Source organism: Kogia breviceps, chromosome 6 (assembly GCF_026419965.1).
Source record: "Kogia breviceps isolate mKogBre1 chromosome 6, mKogBre1 haplotype 1, whole genome shotgun sequence".
NCBI lineage: Eukaryota > Metazoa > Chordata > Mammalia > Artiodactyla > Physeteridae > Kogia > Kogia breviceps.
In genome coordinates, this window is record NC_081315.1 from 103,662,610 (window position 1) to 103,679,852 (window position 17,243).

The 17,243-nt window shown below is 43.4% G+C and overlaps 3 protein-coding genes across 4 annotated transcripts in view; 1 reads left to right on the forward strand and 2 right to left on the reverse strand.

Moving 5' to 3' along the window:
* FAM184B (family with sequence similarity 184 member B) overlaps window positions 1-4,342 on the forward strand; it is a 111,978-nt gene extending 107,636 nt beyond the window's left edge. The window contains exons 16-18 of the mRNA XM_059067507.2: window positions 827-928; window positions 1,735-1,931; window positions 3,810-4,342. Of these exons, the coding sequence (XP_058923490.1) occupies window positions 827-928; window positions 1,735-1,931; window positions 3,810-3,903 (393 nt within the window). The 3' untranslated portion in view covers window positions 3,904-4,342. The remainder of the gene's footprint in view (window positions 1-826; window positions 929-1,734; window positions 1,932-3,809) is intronic.
* NCAPG (non-SMC condensin I complex subunit G) overlaps window positions 1-6,358 on the reverse strand; it is a 184,699-nt gene extending 178,341 nt beyond the window's left edge. The window contains exon 1 of the mRNA XM_059067496.2: window positions 6,270-6,358. The gene's annotated coding sequence lies outside the window, so the exon portion shown is untranslated. The remainder of the gene's footprint in view (window positions 1-6,269) is intronic.
* On the reverse strand, window positions 3,736-15,128 carry MED28 (mediator complex subunit 28). 2 transcript variants are annotated; one of them, XR_010841111.1, is made up of 5 exons: window positions 14,940-15,121; window positions 13,064-13,130; window positions 11,980-12,092; window positions 6,270-10,698; window positions 3,736-6,091 (listed from the first exon to the last, which is right to left on the reverse strand). XR_010841111.1 is itself a non-coding variant. In XM_059067506.2 (4 exons), the coding sequence occupies exons 1-4, from the start codon at window positions 15,096-15,098 to the stop codon at window positions 10,501-10,503; spliced, it is 537 nt and encodes a 178-aa protein (XP_058923489.1). In that variant the 5' UTR covers window positions 15,099-15,128; the 3' UTR covers window positions 3,736-10,500. The 2 variants fall into 2 exon arrangements, 1 of the variants encoding a protein (XP_058923489.1); XM_059067506.2 differs by having other exon boundaries at window positions 3,736-10,698; window positions 14,940-15,128.
* Window positions 15,129-17,243: the final 2,115 nt, after the last annotated feature.

Below are 17,243 nucleotides of genomic sequence, written 5' to 3' on the forward strand. Positions count from 1 at the left end.
TTAAGAGTCCTTATCTCTTAGAAACACTTATCAGTTGTTTTTTTGTTTTTTGGGTTTTTTTGGCTGCATTGGGTCTTTGTTGCTGCGCACGGGCTTTCTCTAGTTGCAGCGAGCGGCGGCTACTCTTCTTTGCGGTGCGCGGGCTTCTCACCGCGGTGGCTTCTCTTGTTGCGGAGCATGGGCTCTAGGCCCGCGGGCTTCAGTAGTTGTCGCACGTGGGCTCAGTAGTTGTGGCTCGCGGGCTCTAGAGCGCAGGCTCAGTCGTTGTGGCGCACGGGCTTAGTTGCTCCGCGGCATGTGGGATCTTCCCGGACCAGGGCTCGCACCCGTGTCCCCTGCATTGGCAGGTGGATTCTTAACCACTGCACCACCAGGGAAGCCCTCAATGCTTTTACAGATTAAATTATACAACTGGAACTTGCTTTAAAAACAATACAGCAGGAAAGAAAAAAGTGGAGAATGACACAGGTAAAGAAGATTGGCCATAGTGATTGTACCTGGGTGTTTCTTTTTCTTTGTCTTAATAACTTTCTGCAGTAGATTCTGCTCAGATCCTAAGAGTACCTCGATCTCTGACTTCCCTAAGGCATTCCAAAAAAGCTCACCCTTTCCTTCACAAGAGGTGCTGGGGACACAAAGGCCCCAGAAATAAAGGTGGCTCCTCAAAGCTTCAGTGGGTGGCAGCCTGATTCCCACTGACTTCCCTTCCCTTCCCTGGCCTTTCCTCCTCTCTGTAGTCTGCTCTCACACAGCCATCTCCCTTCAAATTAAACTCAGTGTGCTGTGTAGTTAGGCTCATTTAGACTCAGTTGTATTGTTTTTCTAGGAGGAAAGATTTCACTACGCAGCATTCCCCAGCGCAGTGTCCCATCGGAATCGGTCCTTCTCTTTCAATCCTCGCCCACGGTATTTGACCCCTTCCATGAAGGTAAATTGGTCCTACTAGTTTCAATGCATTACATAATTCTGCTGGCTTTGTTTTTCCCAAAGGTAATGGCAGCTTATTTATCAATTGTCCGGCATTCATTTAGAGGAATATTCATTGAAAATAAGACCCCCAGGAAATAGTCCAAATTATTAATAAACAGTATTTATATCTGGCTAGGCAGATTGTTTTTTGAATTTTCCAAACTTTTTATATATAAATGTGTCACTATTAATAATGGCTATATCTGGGTGATAGGAAGGAGAGAGAGAAGAGCAGGAATCCTTCACTGTAATTATTTTTCCTTTTATAAAAATTTTTGGAATTTAGTACAGTGAGAGTATTCACATCCAAATCTCTCATCTGCTATCACAAAATCCTAAAGTGCTTAAAAAATTGTAATTTTTTTGTAACTCATAGGACAGTAAACCTAACCCAAGCTTCAATTCACGTAAGCTCATGTATAACTTTTATATATCGCTCTTGGTGTGACAAAATGTAAGCTTCACTCCAGAAATATTAATGTGTTTGAGGACAAGGTGGGCCCAGCTTCTGGGGGTGTTATATAGCCTTTTAAAATCTAAAACAAGATTTTAAATTAAAAAACACATCTATCACCAGACATTTTGGATAAGAGATTGTGAGCCTGTGTTTTTTTAAAGCACAAAGTGGATTGGAAGAAAAACTGCTTTAAAAAATAACATGTAAGTTACTGCCTCCTTGCTCATATAATTTCAGCTGGGCAGGCCTTATCTACTTTTACAACAATGCCTCTTTGGGTGGTACTAACAGGCCTTTAATACCAACAGAAAAAGAAGATGGAGGAAGTGCCCAGCCGAGTGGTCAGTGTGCCAAACCTCGCCTCCTATGCTAAGAACTTTCTGAGTGGCGACCTGAGCTCCAGGATCAACACTCCGATAACAAAGTCACCCAGCTTGGACCCAGGCCCCAGCTGTGGCCAGCCTTACAAACCTACCCCATCTCTAGATGTAAAAACTGCCACAAGGTAGGGGGCCAAAGCTATAATTCCATTTTCCCATAGTCAGGAGGGAAATTAGTATTCCTTTCTAGTACCTGTTAAATACCCAGCATTTGGGCCAATACAAAGGATAACAAAACAGCCCTGCCTTGGACAAATTACAACCCAGCCAAAAAGGAAGATATGTAAGAGAAGGGAAATAAGTCATTCTTTAGAAGAGGCACTATTCCTGATACCAAATTCCAGAAGAAAACTTTTTTTTTTTTTCCCCATGGATGATTAGACAGGGGACATTGAATCACTTAGCTGACCACTTCAGAGTGAGTCACACAGAAGATGGACTCATCATCTGGCCTTGAGTCTGGATTCAAATTCTGGTCCTCCTTGTTGTTAGCTTGCTTGGCTTTGGGCAGCTCACTTGACTTCTCTGAGTCTTGTTTCCTCACCTCTAAAATGAAGGTAATACAGCACCTACCTCATTAGACTCATGTGAGACTGAAGGAATTAATCCATAGGACATGCTTAGCGCAACACCTGGCACAGAAGCATTCAGTCATTTTCCACTATTATTATTAAGGTTATTTCTCAAGATTCACTGTAATCTTGTAATTTTAAGGCCTCTTAATCTGTGGGTTTGGTTGATCACGCATGGTGATCTCTGATACTGCCTAATTTTTCCAGAAGCCCTTGCAGCATGCTTCTCTTCCAGAAATGTGTGATTTCCCCTTTGTTTATTGATTCCTTCCTGTCCAGCCTTCCGTTCAGAGCAAAATCTTTAATTCTGGGCTTGGAAGTTTGCATTTGTGAAAGGGCCTCTTCTGAAATGTTCCTTTTCCAAAGGCCCTGCCTGCGCAAGGCTATTTGGACAAATATGAGTGTGGAGCTGGAAGGACTTCCTGTCAATCATTGAACGAGCCCTTTGTGTCACAGCTGAGGACACTGAGGCCTGGAGCCCCAAGCACATGGTCTATTAACTGCCAGAGCCAGCCTGACTGGCCACAGTTCATCTCATTATCACACACCTGTTTAAAGCTGTGTTCCCACTGTTTTTTTGCTTGTTTTTAAGATTTATTTTATTTATTTTTGGATGCATCAGGTCTTAGTTGCGGCACGCAGGATCCTTGTTGAGGCATGCGGGATCTTTTGTTGCAGCGCGCAGGCTTCTCTCTAGTTGTGGCATTAGGGTTTTCTCTCTCTAGTTTTGGTGCGCAGGCTCCAGGGCGCACAGGCTCTGTAGTTTGCTGTATGTGGGCTCTTGTTGAGGCACCAAGCTCAGTAGCTGTGGCGCGCAGCATTAGTTGCCCCACAGCATGTGGGATCTTAGTTCCCTGACCAGAGATCAAACCCGCGTCCCCCACATTGTAAGGCAGGTTCTTTATCAGTGGACCACGGGGGAAGTTCCCCCACTATTTTATAAGAAGCTTCACAAATTCAGTTAGAGACCGTTCAGACAGGTATACACTGTACTTTCTTACCTACCGTCTCCCCTTTTCAATTTATTAGGCTAATTTCACAACCTCTTTGAAATGCCCGAGCACATCAGATAACTTTTAAAGAAGCCATAAAGTGTAATACTGTATTGATTAACCATTTCTTCTTTTACCTGTTTTTGGACGGGGTTTATTGTTTAATTTGTGCCTGAAATAAATAGTACATGTTGCAAAATATGCCTCGTTAGTGTTAAGTGAAACAATGGAGAACCTTCTGTTTTCAAAACTGGAATTAGATGCTCCCTCTCCATCCCCATCCTTCACAACTTGTTTCTAGCTCCTAATATTGGCCCATCATGTTCTAGTATCTTTTTAAGAGTAAAGAAGCAGTTATCTTTCCCTGAAAAGATGGTAGAAAGTTGTTTATTGAATAATTTTCAAAACCATCTAAGAAAACTTTTTTGTTTGTTTTTAGGACACAAGATGATGAAACAGCCCAACCCAAAGAAGTCCAGCAGAAGCAGGGCTCAGCCCACCAGGAATGGTTTACCAAATATTTTTCTTTCTAAACTGATCCTTAAACTGATCATAAAGTGGATATTTGAAACACATTTCTTTTGAAGCATCTGATTGAAGGAATGAACTAAAAAGCGAACCAACCAAATAACTTGCTTGTAATATGATTTACATACATAGCTAAAACAAATTCTTACATTAACATTTCATAGTTTCATTGTGACATTAAGATAAAACAAGCCAGTGTTATCAGAAAGTGCCCACAGGGAAATATTATTAATGTTACTGATGACCTACCCATGGTATTTCTAGTGTCCGTAAGATTGCAATCCGCAGTGTGGAATATCAGACTTTTGTGATTTCCATGGTCTACTTTTAAAGTGGTTTCATTTTCCTAGGACGCTGGTCATCTTCACTTGAAAAGTGTTTCTACGTAAATTATATAATTCCAAAATACACATGTAACCTCAATAGGCAGAAGAATAAAACAAAGCTCAAACTAACCAGGAAAGACAATTTTAAAAAACCAAAGAAAACAGAACTACTAGGAATGGACTATAGCAGACCTTGGCATACTTGGATCAAATATTTTGACTTCCTAGGTCCAGGACATGAAGAAGATTATAGAGCGCATAACACCTACCTCAAAGGGGCTTTTTGAAGTTTAAGCAAAATATGGGTAATGATACTAATCATGAATTGGAATTAAGCCTTGCCAGGATTTTTCTGTGAGTAACTGAGCCTCACCCCGTAATACATCTCAACATCAATGACTGTAGCCATCAACTTGGTCATTTGTGATGGTTTCTAGATTATTCTTTGAAGTGAAAGATCTACTGAACCTCTAGTCTTGCCTCATGGTGCATTGCTTCCCAATTGCATGGATGCTCAGCAGATTAAAGGGAACTGAGAATGGCCATTCACAATGCTGACCTCGCTGTCAGTCCACGCTGAGCTGTCTGACCCTCTGATGGAGCGGTGCAATTTGACAAGTCAGTACAACTTTTAGTGGTCAAAACGTGTTCTCAATCCTTTGGTGCTGGCCCAGCAAGTGGCCCATAAACAGGTGTCTATTCTATGCATCATCAAATCTTTGCTCTTTGAATAAAACTTTCAACAACTGGGCAATAAAAATGGTTGTGATTTGTATTGATTTTCCAAAGAAAGGTGAAATTAGATGAAGGCTGAACTTAGAAAGTTCACATTAACCTCAGTCAGATCATCTTCAATAAAACGTAGCTGCATGCTTTGTGACCACCTAGAGGGGTGGGATAGGGAGGGAGACGCAAGAGGGAAGAGATATGGGGATATATGTATATATATAGCTGATTCACTTTGTTATAAAGCAGAAACTAACACACCATTGTAAAGCAACTATACTCCAATACAGATGTTATAAATTCATTAATTAAAATTAAAAAGTAAAACGTAAGCTGCTCACGCACTTATGTCATTTTAAGAGAAATGCAATTACAAATTCAGACTCACAATTTAAAAGTAAATTTACTACCTAATCAAAACACATGGCCCAATAACATAAAATTTTAAATGCAAATACCTGTTACTATCCATGTAACATGCCATATTATTTTTCAGTATCAAATATTTTTTAGTTTTGTTACCTACTTAGGGTGAGCATTGTAGGATAATGTTTGTGTTTTAAAGACTACATACAGGTAGTTCTACTTTTGTTTGTTGAAATATTTTCCCACTGCTGTGCAACTCCTGATGACTAACAAAGGAGACTGCCCTTTATACTACTGTCCTTTAACTCAGCATAACACATGCTGCAGGGATAGAATTTTACTGAGACCCCACATCTGTCTTGACTCCTTTCTTGTTGCAGGCAAGTAAAAGATCATGTTAAATTTCTAGGTTATATGCAAACAATTATGTCTGTTAAGTAAACCTTGGCATGCTTCTATCATTTTTTTTTTCTTTAGAACATATTCCTTGAGTATTGAAGTAAAGCATCAAAGGATACTCCGAGGCTTTTTGTGTGATACTGCCCAATTACCAGAAAGTTTCTAGCAATTTACACCTTCACCAGCAGTGAATGAAATTCTACCTCTCTGTACCCTAGATAATATTGACAAGGAAATCTGGGAGATAAAACATTATTGTTTTCTCTTGCATAACCTGGTTCCATCCATCTCTCAAGAGCAGAGTGGTCTAGAGATGATGGGGATGGCTTGGAGGTAACAGCAGACATGAAGAGAAATCAACTGATTCAAAATTGATCTAGGAGGGAGAAACAACAGGATTTGACGATAAATCTCTTTAGGCATATATATTATGACAGAGAAGAGGAATTAACATATTCCTGGAGCAAAACTGGAAAGGAACATTGTGGCAAGCTGTTTCTTAATTGGGGGAGAAAAGAATGAATTCACCCAGTCAGCGGCTGCACACCACATACCTGAATCCTCACTCTTGCTCTGCATCAGTGCCACATCCAACACAGCAGCTGCAGCTGAGGCTACTTGGTATAAACTCACTCTCCAGCCTCTATCTGGATTCTGCAATGGCAAGGCTGGGGAAGTAAATGGAGTTATGATAGGGAAGAGCTTCCTAGCATCCTTTAGATTTCTCAGGATAGCACTAATCTCCACCATTACCCCCAAGATGCAATATTGGTTTTGATCTGCTACCTCCTAGCTCCTCATCTGTCTGTTCTCCCCCTGCAGGAGATAACCAAAGATGCCCTGGGCACTCACAGTGGCCTCTGAGCATTAAACAGTTATTTTGTCATTGTCCCTTTGCTGAGAGTCGAGACAGTGTAGTGATATAACCTGCCAACTCCACCGTTCTTATATGCGGTATTCCCCCTTAGCTTCCAAATGTTCGAATCCGTGCACTGACAAAGTTCCCTTCCACGGGGACACTTGCCCAGGGCACCGCTGGTGGGACTTCAATAACTGGGCCACCCTCGAGCCAGTGACTGTACCTCACATACCCTCAGGGTGGGTCTTCCTTGCCAGTTGGACAGTAAGCAAGCCAGTCCCCAACCCCACCCTCCTGCCTGCTCTCAGGCCGCGTCTGCGTCTGTGCGGCGTGTCAGTTGGGCCCTCCAGGAGGCATACCCCAACACAGTGGAGGAAGAGACCACCAGAAACCCACCTATAGTTGAATGAGTTGGCTTTACTACTTGTTGGACACAGGGAGAATGTCCATCATGAAGGATGGTGGAGCTTCTCAGAAAAGAGGGCGTTAGAAAGAACCTACTGTAAGATTTTGGCATTGGTTGGGTGATTTCCAGGAGGGTCTAAAGAAGCAGGGATTCATTCTAGATTGGATGCTGTCAGAAAGCAGGGGCAACTCGATGACTGGGTGTCTTAATAAATCTTATCTATAGGAAAGGCAGACCAGAGATAAAGCTGTAAATAGTTAAAAAAAAAAAAAGCAGTCACTTATTTTTTAGCCAGGAGAATGTTTGGTATTTCGGGGGTGGCAGTGACCTTGTTTGTTTTTCCTGTGCTTAGACAAAGTTGTGAAGTGGTTTTGGTTTGTCTTGCTTTATCATGGTCTCAGAGCAGCTTTATGTAGGAGGCTGGTATCCTCAGACTGCTTCTGTCCCGTAGGAGAATAACATGGCCAAGCAGTGCTGGGTCAGCGTCCCATGTCAGGGGCAGGTTTCCACCCTTCTCAGGGGAAACACCTGTGTTGAATAAAGGGGAAGCAGGAGGCAGGAAGAGCCTTCAGATTTTGATGGAGAGTTGACACCCATATAGAAAGCCAAGGAAGATTTGGGAAAGAGGCTTAGACAGCAGTAGAGTTCAGAGAAAAAGCCTCGGCCAGGCTGAAGAGCTCCAGAGCAGGGACTGCCCATTAGAGGGGTCTGTGTTGGGCAGAAATGACACAGATCCAGTATCCCCACTATGCCTGGTCACACCCAGGAAAGAGCATGGCCTTTGAGATAACTGAGCAGGGCTCCTTCGTGGCCTCTGGTGGCCCAGGACCAAACCCTCAGGAACGTCAACATTTAGAGGTTGGGGAGAAGAGGGAAGAGAAAAGAAGGGGAGATGTGTTAAAGAGAATAAGAGAATGAGTTCAAATAAAGAAGATGATGAAGTATCCCAGTGAAGCAGCTGGGAGCCATCACAAGCACAGTTGGAGCTGTGGAGCCACACGTCACAGCCTGGGGGCGGGGAGTGTGGAGCTGGAGACTGAACGAGGGGCCGGGAAATGGGGCAGCACTCAGGCATCACATCACAGCAGGGAAGACTAAGAATTCTGTGAGCTGCAGGGGGCAGAGAGCCCCCAAGGGGTTAAACCCTAGAGAAGGCAACTGGCCTGGACCCAGATCACTTGTGGAAAGATTCATCTTATACAGGGTAATAAGCGCTTCAGCAGATGGACCAGGAAGCGAATAAAGATGCCCTGAAGATGTGGGTTGGTCTGTCATCCCCAGAGGGAGGACGAGGGAAAGTCCACCTGATGGCTCGTTATTTTCTCCTTGAAGGAGACGGACGGCATCTCAGAGGGTTTTCTGTTTGTCAACCAGCAAGATGCCACTAAAAAGGAAAAAGATTTTTATAAACAGAAAAGAGTAAAATGTTTATGTGGCAGAAAACTTTTGAATTTAGTAAAGAAATGACAATAACTGGTACACACATTAATTCAAAATATTTTTACCAAGCACCAAATAGAATAGTTGCTAAACTTTCCACTAAGAATCTCTTCATTACTGAAAAAATGCCTAAAATGTAATCAATTTAGTTAGGTTTTTAATCATGAAATCAACAGCTGCCAATCAGAGCTTCTAACTGGCACGAAATGACCAGGTTAACCACCTTGAAATCAGATAATGTGACTGAAAACAACTTTTAAAAGCTTTGTTTAACTATATACTCTGGATGAGGGAATTCATTGGCCTCCGGCTGTGTACCATACACATACGAACACAAACAAAAATAAGTACTAAGTTATTATGTATAAAAGGTAGTAAGTGGTCCCTGTGCATTCAGAGGGGAATAATGCCTACTTCTCAGGAGGAACAAAGAGACAGATCACTAACTGCAGAGGGAGAACCAAGCAAGGCTGGCAGAAGAGACAAAAGTCCTGTGTCCTGTGGATACGACGGAGAGGGCCTTTGGAGGCTGCAGAGACCAGGTAGCGTCCAGGTCCAGGCCAGACGGGAACTTGAGTGGATGTCAAGGTGGGTGGGCAGGGCCTTCAAGACTGGAGGAAAAGCGAGCCAAGACACCTAGTCACAGAATTGCTGCCTGTTCAAGAGACACTGGGTAAGGGAGAAGGGGTGTAATCTAATGAGGGAATATGAACAACAGAGAGAGGAAAGCCTCCTCCAAGGAGACCAGGCACAATGCCGGTCTGTATTTCTCAACAGTAGACCAGGCACAATGCTTGTTTGTACTTCTCAACAGCGGTTCAACAGAGAATCTGAGGTGGCCTCTGTGACTGACAGAGGGTAAAGTATCTTCCCAAACACTGAGTCTCCCATGCACCCTGCAGCCAACCTCCCACCTCGAGGCCCCAGTCCCTCAATACCACCCATTAGCACGAAATTCATTAATGGAAAAATCTGCTCCAAATAGCAGAACAAACAAACAAAACTCAAAACTCAGAGATGATCACAGCAAACTTTAACCCTCATACTTCACCTATGCCCCTATTGAGAGCAGGGTCCGCTCTGTTACTTAAACTGATTATTGCAGAAATGAATATCACTAGCATCACTGTTCTTACCTTCCCCCCAAAGTAAATGAATACTACACAAAATATAAACTTACCCCAAATAAAAGTCAACATTAACTTAAGGATACTGCTGGATTCCTAGGGCGCTAGTTACTGCAGTACAGTAGCAGTTACTACACTAACCTACGATATTATAATCCTCTTCCAACCTATTTACAAAATATCCTCATTTGAGGTTTTGGAAGTGTTACATCATTGTATTAGACTCCTCTTCTTTACGTAGTTCAGTCTTGAAAAACAGAATTTACATATTCTTATATACTGCCACTAATGGGTAAATTATAAAAGGCTTACAACCAAAATTTTGCCCCATTCTTTGATATGCAGATCAGATCATACAAGCTTTTCCCCTCAGATCATACAAAATAATCTAAAACTGGAAACAGAGAGATAAACACTCATACAAAAATAATAAAAACAAGCAGCAAAAAACAAAAACATAAAATGAATCTGTAAACGGCATCATATTAATAGTCTTAAATTTTGCTAAAGACAATATACTTGGTTTACCAAAGCAATAAGCATTTTATAAAGTACTCCAGAAATAACGCTTACAAAAATAGGGGGAAAGGGCTTCCCTGGTGGCGCAGTGGTTGAGAGTCCACCTGCCGATGCAGGGGACATGGGTTCGTGCCCTGGTCCGGGAAGATCCCACGTGCCGTGGAGCGGCTGGGCCGGTGAGCCATGGCCGCTGGGCCTGCGCGTCCGGAGCCTGTGCTCCGCAACGGGAGAGGCCACAACAGTGAGCGGCCTGCGTACCACAAAAAAAGAAAAAAAAAAAAATAGGGGGAAAATTTTAGACAAGAGTGCAAAACTAAATCATTTCACCCTCTGTCAAAGAGTTCTCCCAAAATGTCATGTCTACAAGAAGAGACATTTGGCAAAACTGTGTCTGGGCTGACTTAGCCACCAACTCATGTTCAGGTGGCTTTTCCTCAGGTTTGCTTTATCGGTGCAGGGATATTTGCAGACGCCTGCTCAAGGTAGGCCAGGGAACCCTGAGGGATGTCGGCTGGCTTTTTGTGCTGCATGTTGATGTCCTCCAGCACCTGCTGCCAATGTCTCAGTTTTGTTAAGTGCTTCTGGACCAGAGCATCCTTTCGCTGTAATTCGTTCCTCAGTTCTGAGACATCCTACAAACGAAAGCAATGAAGTCAGAGTAAACTCACAAAACATGAACATAGTTTCTGATTAGTTAAGGGCACTAAGAAGTAAATTCAAAACAGAGAACCAACTGAACTACAGTAGGCTGATTACTCTGCTTAGCTGCATACTTTGAATAATCCAAAGCAACTCTTCTCATGAAAGATGCCTGCTTAACAGTTTTTACTTTTAATTCATGTTCTTTTAGTAAGTAATACACGCATTACAAAATTCCAAAGGACAGCCAAAAAGAAGTCAGTCTCTTTCCCATCCTGGTCTCCAGGCACTCAGTATATCTCTCTATCCAAAGGCTACTGTAAGAAGAATCTAAAACATTGAGAATCTGAAACACATGTTAACTGTTTTAAAAGAATCCACAGCCACTGTTCTATCATTTCAGATTATTAAGTGTTAAAATCTCATTTTCAAGAGCTTTTTAATGGTAACAGTATTAAAATCCTGTATTAAGATCTAGTCTTGAACACACCTAGACTGTCACTCAGGTATTCAAATCAGGAAATGATCTGATATGGTGAACTGTAAGAATATAATCTTCTTACCATTCACCTTCTCAACAGCTGGTATCAAAGAACAAAACGAACATTCTGACTAACTGCTCAGCTTGTGGGAGGAGTTATTTCAAAAACTGCTAAAAAAATAATCACCCCAATTTAGTATTTCCCACTGGGGGCATCACCGTGTTTGGGGCAGGAAGATTCTTCCCTCTTCCACACTGCAGGGCGCAGGCCCTGGCCCTATCCACTAAATGCCATTAATGACAACCTCAACACACTTCCAAATACCCTGGTTTCAAACAACTGAGATAAATGAAATCCTGAGTTTCAAGGAGCCTGGGATAGAACATTTACTTTTTGGTTCCTTGAACAAAATTGCCTAGAGCCCTTCCTGTGTGTAAGGCACCAGGGACACACAGATCAGTTCCTGTTCAAAATGAGCTTATCATCTACATTAATGGCTTTTCAACCTTTCAAGCAGAACCTTTTCTTTTTTTTTTTTCTTAAAAGAAAAATCTTCCATGAAAGCCAGTGTATGAAATGAGTAAAAGCCGAGAGCTGCTGTGTTTGAAGCACCGCTTTCCCCCCTGACCCCCAGGTCCAGGTTGTCATGAACACTGACAACCAACATTTTACATTCAAGCTATGAAGCCCCACTGTAACTAATGGGCAAATGGAGCATCTCATTTAAAGCATAAATGGAATTTTGACAACATTTGCTCTTCCTTAAACTTAGGGAGAGAACTGAGCTTGTACCTCTTTGATAACTTGCTCTGGTTTCTGGACAGATAACTGCAATCTTTTTTGTAGGAAAAAACATTCTGTCTGTCTCGCAATATCTAGAAATTTCTGGATACACTGATCAACACCTTAAAAAAAAAAAAGACCAAAATATTAAATTAAGGAAAACACTAGACACATATATCTCTCTCATAAATCAACAGCTGGAATACCAAAACAGCACCTTCTTGTAGATGTAATCAGGGATTTTAATCCTGCCCACAGCAATATTACTGATCCCAACCCCCTATGTGTTAAGCAACATTAACTAGAAGATAATCTATGCTTTTACCAGGTGAGTAAGAAACCAACTACAACGGAAAAGTTCTTCTGAAGAAAGACAATCCAGAGAGCCAGCAATTAACATCATGATTTCCAGTTAAAATGAAACATTTAAAACACAGTACAGAGAAATCAGAAGTACCTCTCTGGGGACAGAACTTTGGCGAGGAAGGGGAAGTAAAAAACTTAGTTTGTTCTTTATCTTTTTTAAAAGACACAGAGGAATTTTTTTTTAAATTTACTTATATATTTATCTTTGGCTGTGTTCAGTCTTCGTTGCTGCGCACAGGCTTTCTCTACTTGCAGCGAGCGGTAGCTACCGTTCATTGCAGTGCGCAGGCTTCTCATTGTGGTGGCTTCTCTTGTTGCGGAGCATGGGCTCTAGTAGTTGCGGCTTGCGGGCTCTAGAGCGCAGGCTCAGTAGTTGTGGCGCACAGGCTTAGCTGCTCCGCGGCATGTGGGATCTTTCTGGACCAGGGCTTGAACCCGTGTCCCCTGCATTGGCAGGCAGATTCTTAACCACTGCACCACCAGGGAAGCCCAACTTAGTTCTTTAAAAAGCAGTACACACTATTGGTCTTCTTTGCCTTGGTACGAATATGAAAAGCTCATTCATTACAAGTGGCTCATTATGAGTGACATAAGATGTCAATAAACTGAACAAAGAACCAGCAGTATATAAAGATTACATAAATCTTATTCCCTGGAAAAGTTCTCTTAGGATACAAGCAGGACTGAAACACATCAAGTGTAAAATCAGCAATGAGGGAATTCTTACCAGTTCGAATTTCTTCCTGATCTGTACCATTGACATAATCCTGACTCACCAGAGAAGCAAAACAAGCCTGTGTGATCAAAACATATCACAAAAGAAAAAAAATGTCATTTACACATCAAGAATCCTACTTTAGAATAAGAAATAACTTCTCGTGATGGAAGACGAAGGCTGAGCCAAGACTTGCGAGAAGACTAGGTGGGTGATCCAGGTAGCACCTCTCCCCATCCTTCTCACCTGGCTAATTCCCAATGCCCGCCTGGGTTTCATGTTTTCTGGGAAGCCTTCCTTGACAGCCATGCCCAGATGTGCTTTCAGAGTATCCCGGGTTTCTTCTATCAGAGCACTGATCCCACAGTACAGTGGCTGACTGCCATTTATCTCTTTTTTCCACTGCACAGTCATGAGCTCCTTGAAGGCAGGAACTGTTTTCTGTGTATTCTTAGCACCCAGGACAGGTCCTGACACATAACAGGCTCTTTCACTGTTTGACAAATATTCATCAAGCACTTGCTATCTACTACCACTGGATTAGCACTACAGATACCATGAAACGAGAGGAGGGCAAAACAGGTGTTCTCTGACTTCACGGAGCCTGATGTAGTGTGCTACAAAGAGCAGCAGGGCAGGGTCGATGCGGAAGTGATGTGTGAGCTGGGGGAAGGACCTGGAAGCCCAAAGAGAAAACGAAGAACACAAGCAGAAGGTCTCCCATGGCCAGAGTAAGAAGAGATGGGTCCGGAGCAGAGACGTGAACATGCAGAGCTAGGAAGACCACAGCACCTCTTGGGCTATCCCCACAGCCACAAGTATACACTAAAGGGTTTTAAGCATTAGGGTGCTGGTGGTCAGCTGCGGACTTCTTTCTACAGGGCCAGTGTTTCAGCAAGAGCTCATGATGAGAGCCACCTCCCCTCTCAATGCTAGATGCTGCTCTAAAACTTCACCTGTCCCTTTCCTTTACGGATTAGCCCCACCCCAAAGGCGTCTCATCCTCCTCCCAGACGGAAGAGATTTCTCTCTTCTTTAAATCTGTTGTCTCCAAACTTCTGAATGTACACCCCACCAGCAAAAGCATTTTATCCACGCAACCCCAATAACATGTTCATTTACAAACTACGTTTATCAACTACTCTGCTATTATATACAGTATAAAAGTCAAACGACTAGGATTGAAAATGTAGAAAAGGTAATTCCAGTTACAACTTATTTTATTTCGACACGTTAATGGCTCATCTTCCACTTTAGAGACCACAGGAAGCCATCTTATTTCTAAGCACTTATTTTGTACCTCTCCTTTGTCTGCTATCACTCCCCATCGTCTTTGGTACAGGGTTAATACTTGAGCAGAACTCACAGTTCGGGTCACTTCTGCCTCTCTCCTCACCCCCCAGCTTTCCTCCTCCTTCCTCGGCCCTGAGTACCAACTTCCCCACAATAACTTTTAAATAACTCCATTCAGCTCCAAAAGTCCCACTACTTTAAGACCGTTTAAGGGTGGAGCCCAACGTTAAGGATACAAGACATACGGGTGGACGCTGCGGTCCAGAGAGGATGAGCACGTACTAAACACGCAGGGACGCGGGAAAGGATACTCAGGGATGGAACCAAGGATAGGGTGGGACGGGAACAACCCACTGAAAACCTAGAAGGGTCCCACGGCTAGGGGTAGACAAACTTCAAGTCCACGTGGCTCCAGAAATGTCAAGTTTAGGCATCTCCGCCAGCCAACCACAGAATTCCGGCCACCATTCAATGTGGAGACTAATGCAAGCGACTTAGGCGCAGGTATCGCCGAAAGAGAGAAGCTGCGCACGCGCAGCATACGCTTCAGAAAAGAAGGGAGGTTGGGAACACAGACGCCCACGTCTTATCTTACCTCGAACGATGACTCCAACTCGTCCACCAAGGTACTGTTAGAAGTCCTCGGAACGCCTGGTGTGGCCTGAAGAAGCGAAGCCTGGGCCAAGAGGCCCGGCGGGGGTTGCGGGGGTCCGGGTGGCTGCCCGGAGAACATGCCTCCCAACGGAGCCGCCATTTCTAAAATGGCGGCTAGGAGGCTCACTGCGCCTGCGCGGAGCTGGGGCGGGTCACGTGACATGGCTGGTCACGTGACGGTGTTGAGTGCACGTTGGCGTCTCTTGGACACCCAGGAAACCTATTGTTTGGTGCCTCGTGCCCTCTTCTTTCCGGTCACGCAGGCAAGCTGGCTTTTACTTTTGCTTTTTTAACTTGAGAATTGAAGGCTTTGATAGGGTTTAACACAGTTGTGTGGAGAGGAGAATTAGTAACTACTGTGGAGCGAGCCCTCTGGCGGAGTCAGGATATTCCTGTACCAGCCCTGCCTTTGCTCTCAACTCTTGAAATGACTTGCCCAGGCGCTTTCTCTGGGCTCGGTTTACCCGTTGATAGAAGGGAGGTGCTCATTCATCCCACAAACATTTATTGAGAGGGCACTGTGTGCCAATTACTAATCCAGTCACTGTAGCGGGAATAAAGAGGAAAAATGTCCCCTAAATTTTCCCTTGGGAGATACAAGTAACAAAAACGACTTAACATTGTTGAGGGTGTCTTATGTGCTGGGAACTGTTTGCTTTAGATATTTATCGTTACATCAAAGAAAGTCACTATGCTAATCTTTTTTTAAACATTTGCTTATTCAACTTTTCAGAAGCTAAATATTTTTTCATTATCATTAACTTTACAGTTATCATCCAGCATATCTGTTGAGCCTTCCATGTCCCAGGCTCTATTTACTGATCTCAGGATCATAGCAATCACCCCAAGTTTCTGCCCTTGGAGAGTTTACCATTGTTTTGTGGGAGATCAATAAACATGTACATATATAGAGTGAAATCATGTAGAGATAAGTGCCAAGAAGGAAAATAAAGCCCAGTAAGGGAATGACTAATGATGGATTTTATTTAGTTTTTTTTGGCTGCATTGGGTCTTCATTGCTGCATGCGGGCGTTCTCTAGTTGTGGTCAGCGGAGGCCGCTCTTCGTTGTGGCGCAGGGGCTTCTCATTGCAGTGGCTTCTCTTGTTGCAGAGCATGGGCTCTAGGGTGTGCAAGCTCAGTAGTTGTGGCGCACGGACGGGCTTAGTTGCTCCGTGGCATGTGGGATCTTCCCGGACCAGGGATCAAACCCCTATCCCCTGCATTGGCAGGCCGATTCTTAACCACTGTGCCACCAGGGAAGTCCCAAGTGATGGATTTTAGATGGGTGGTTGGAGAAGGTCTCTCTGAGGAGATCTGCACTGGAGTGACTAAAGTTTAATTAGGAAAGTTTTCTAGACAGGGGCGCCTTGAAGAAGGAAACTGCCTGGCATATTTAAGGAGCTAGAGAGAGGCCAGCAGGGCCAGAGTGAGTGAGGCAGGCAGAAGTAGAGAAAAAACAAGAGGCTTCCCATCGCCAGTCGAGTCTCAGATCAAAAGTCACCTTCCCAGCGTCAGTCTGATTGGACCCACACTCCCAGCTATTTCACCGTTTAGTTTTCTTTACAGCACTTGAACACTTACTTGAAATTATCTTGTTCACTTTTCTTCTTCATTGACTAAGTTGCCTTGCACACATGCACACACGCACACAACACGCGAACTGGAAAACAAGATCTATGTGATCAGGGCCTGCCTGTCTTGTTCACCTGTATTCCCAACACCCAGAACTGTGCCTGGCATAAAATAGACATAATAAATATTTAATTGAACAAAAATAGAATGCCATGAGGGAACTAGTGTACTCCAGCAGTTCTCAAACTTTTCTGGACTCCTTTACACTCCTAAAAAATTATTGAGGACTCCAAATGTTTTTGTTTATGTGGGGTATGTTGGGCAATATTTACCTATTAATTAAAAATAATAGGTAGGGGCTTCCCTGGTGGCGCAGTGGTTGAGAGTCCGCCTGCCGATGCAGGGGACACGGGTTCGTGCCCCGGTCCAGGAAGATCCCACGTGCCGCGGAGCGGCTGGGCCCGTGAGCCATGGCCGCTGAGCCTGCGCGTCCAGAGCCTGTGCTCCGCAACAGGAGAGGCCACAGCGGTGAGAGGCCCTCATACCGCAAAAAAAAAAGGTAAATACTAAAACAGAATTTTAAAAATATATTCATGTAAAAATAAGCCAATTATGTTAACATAAATATTTTAATTAAAAATGTAACTATTGTATACAATGAAAAACAGAGGA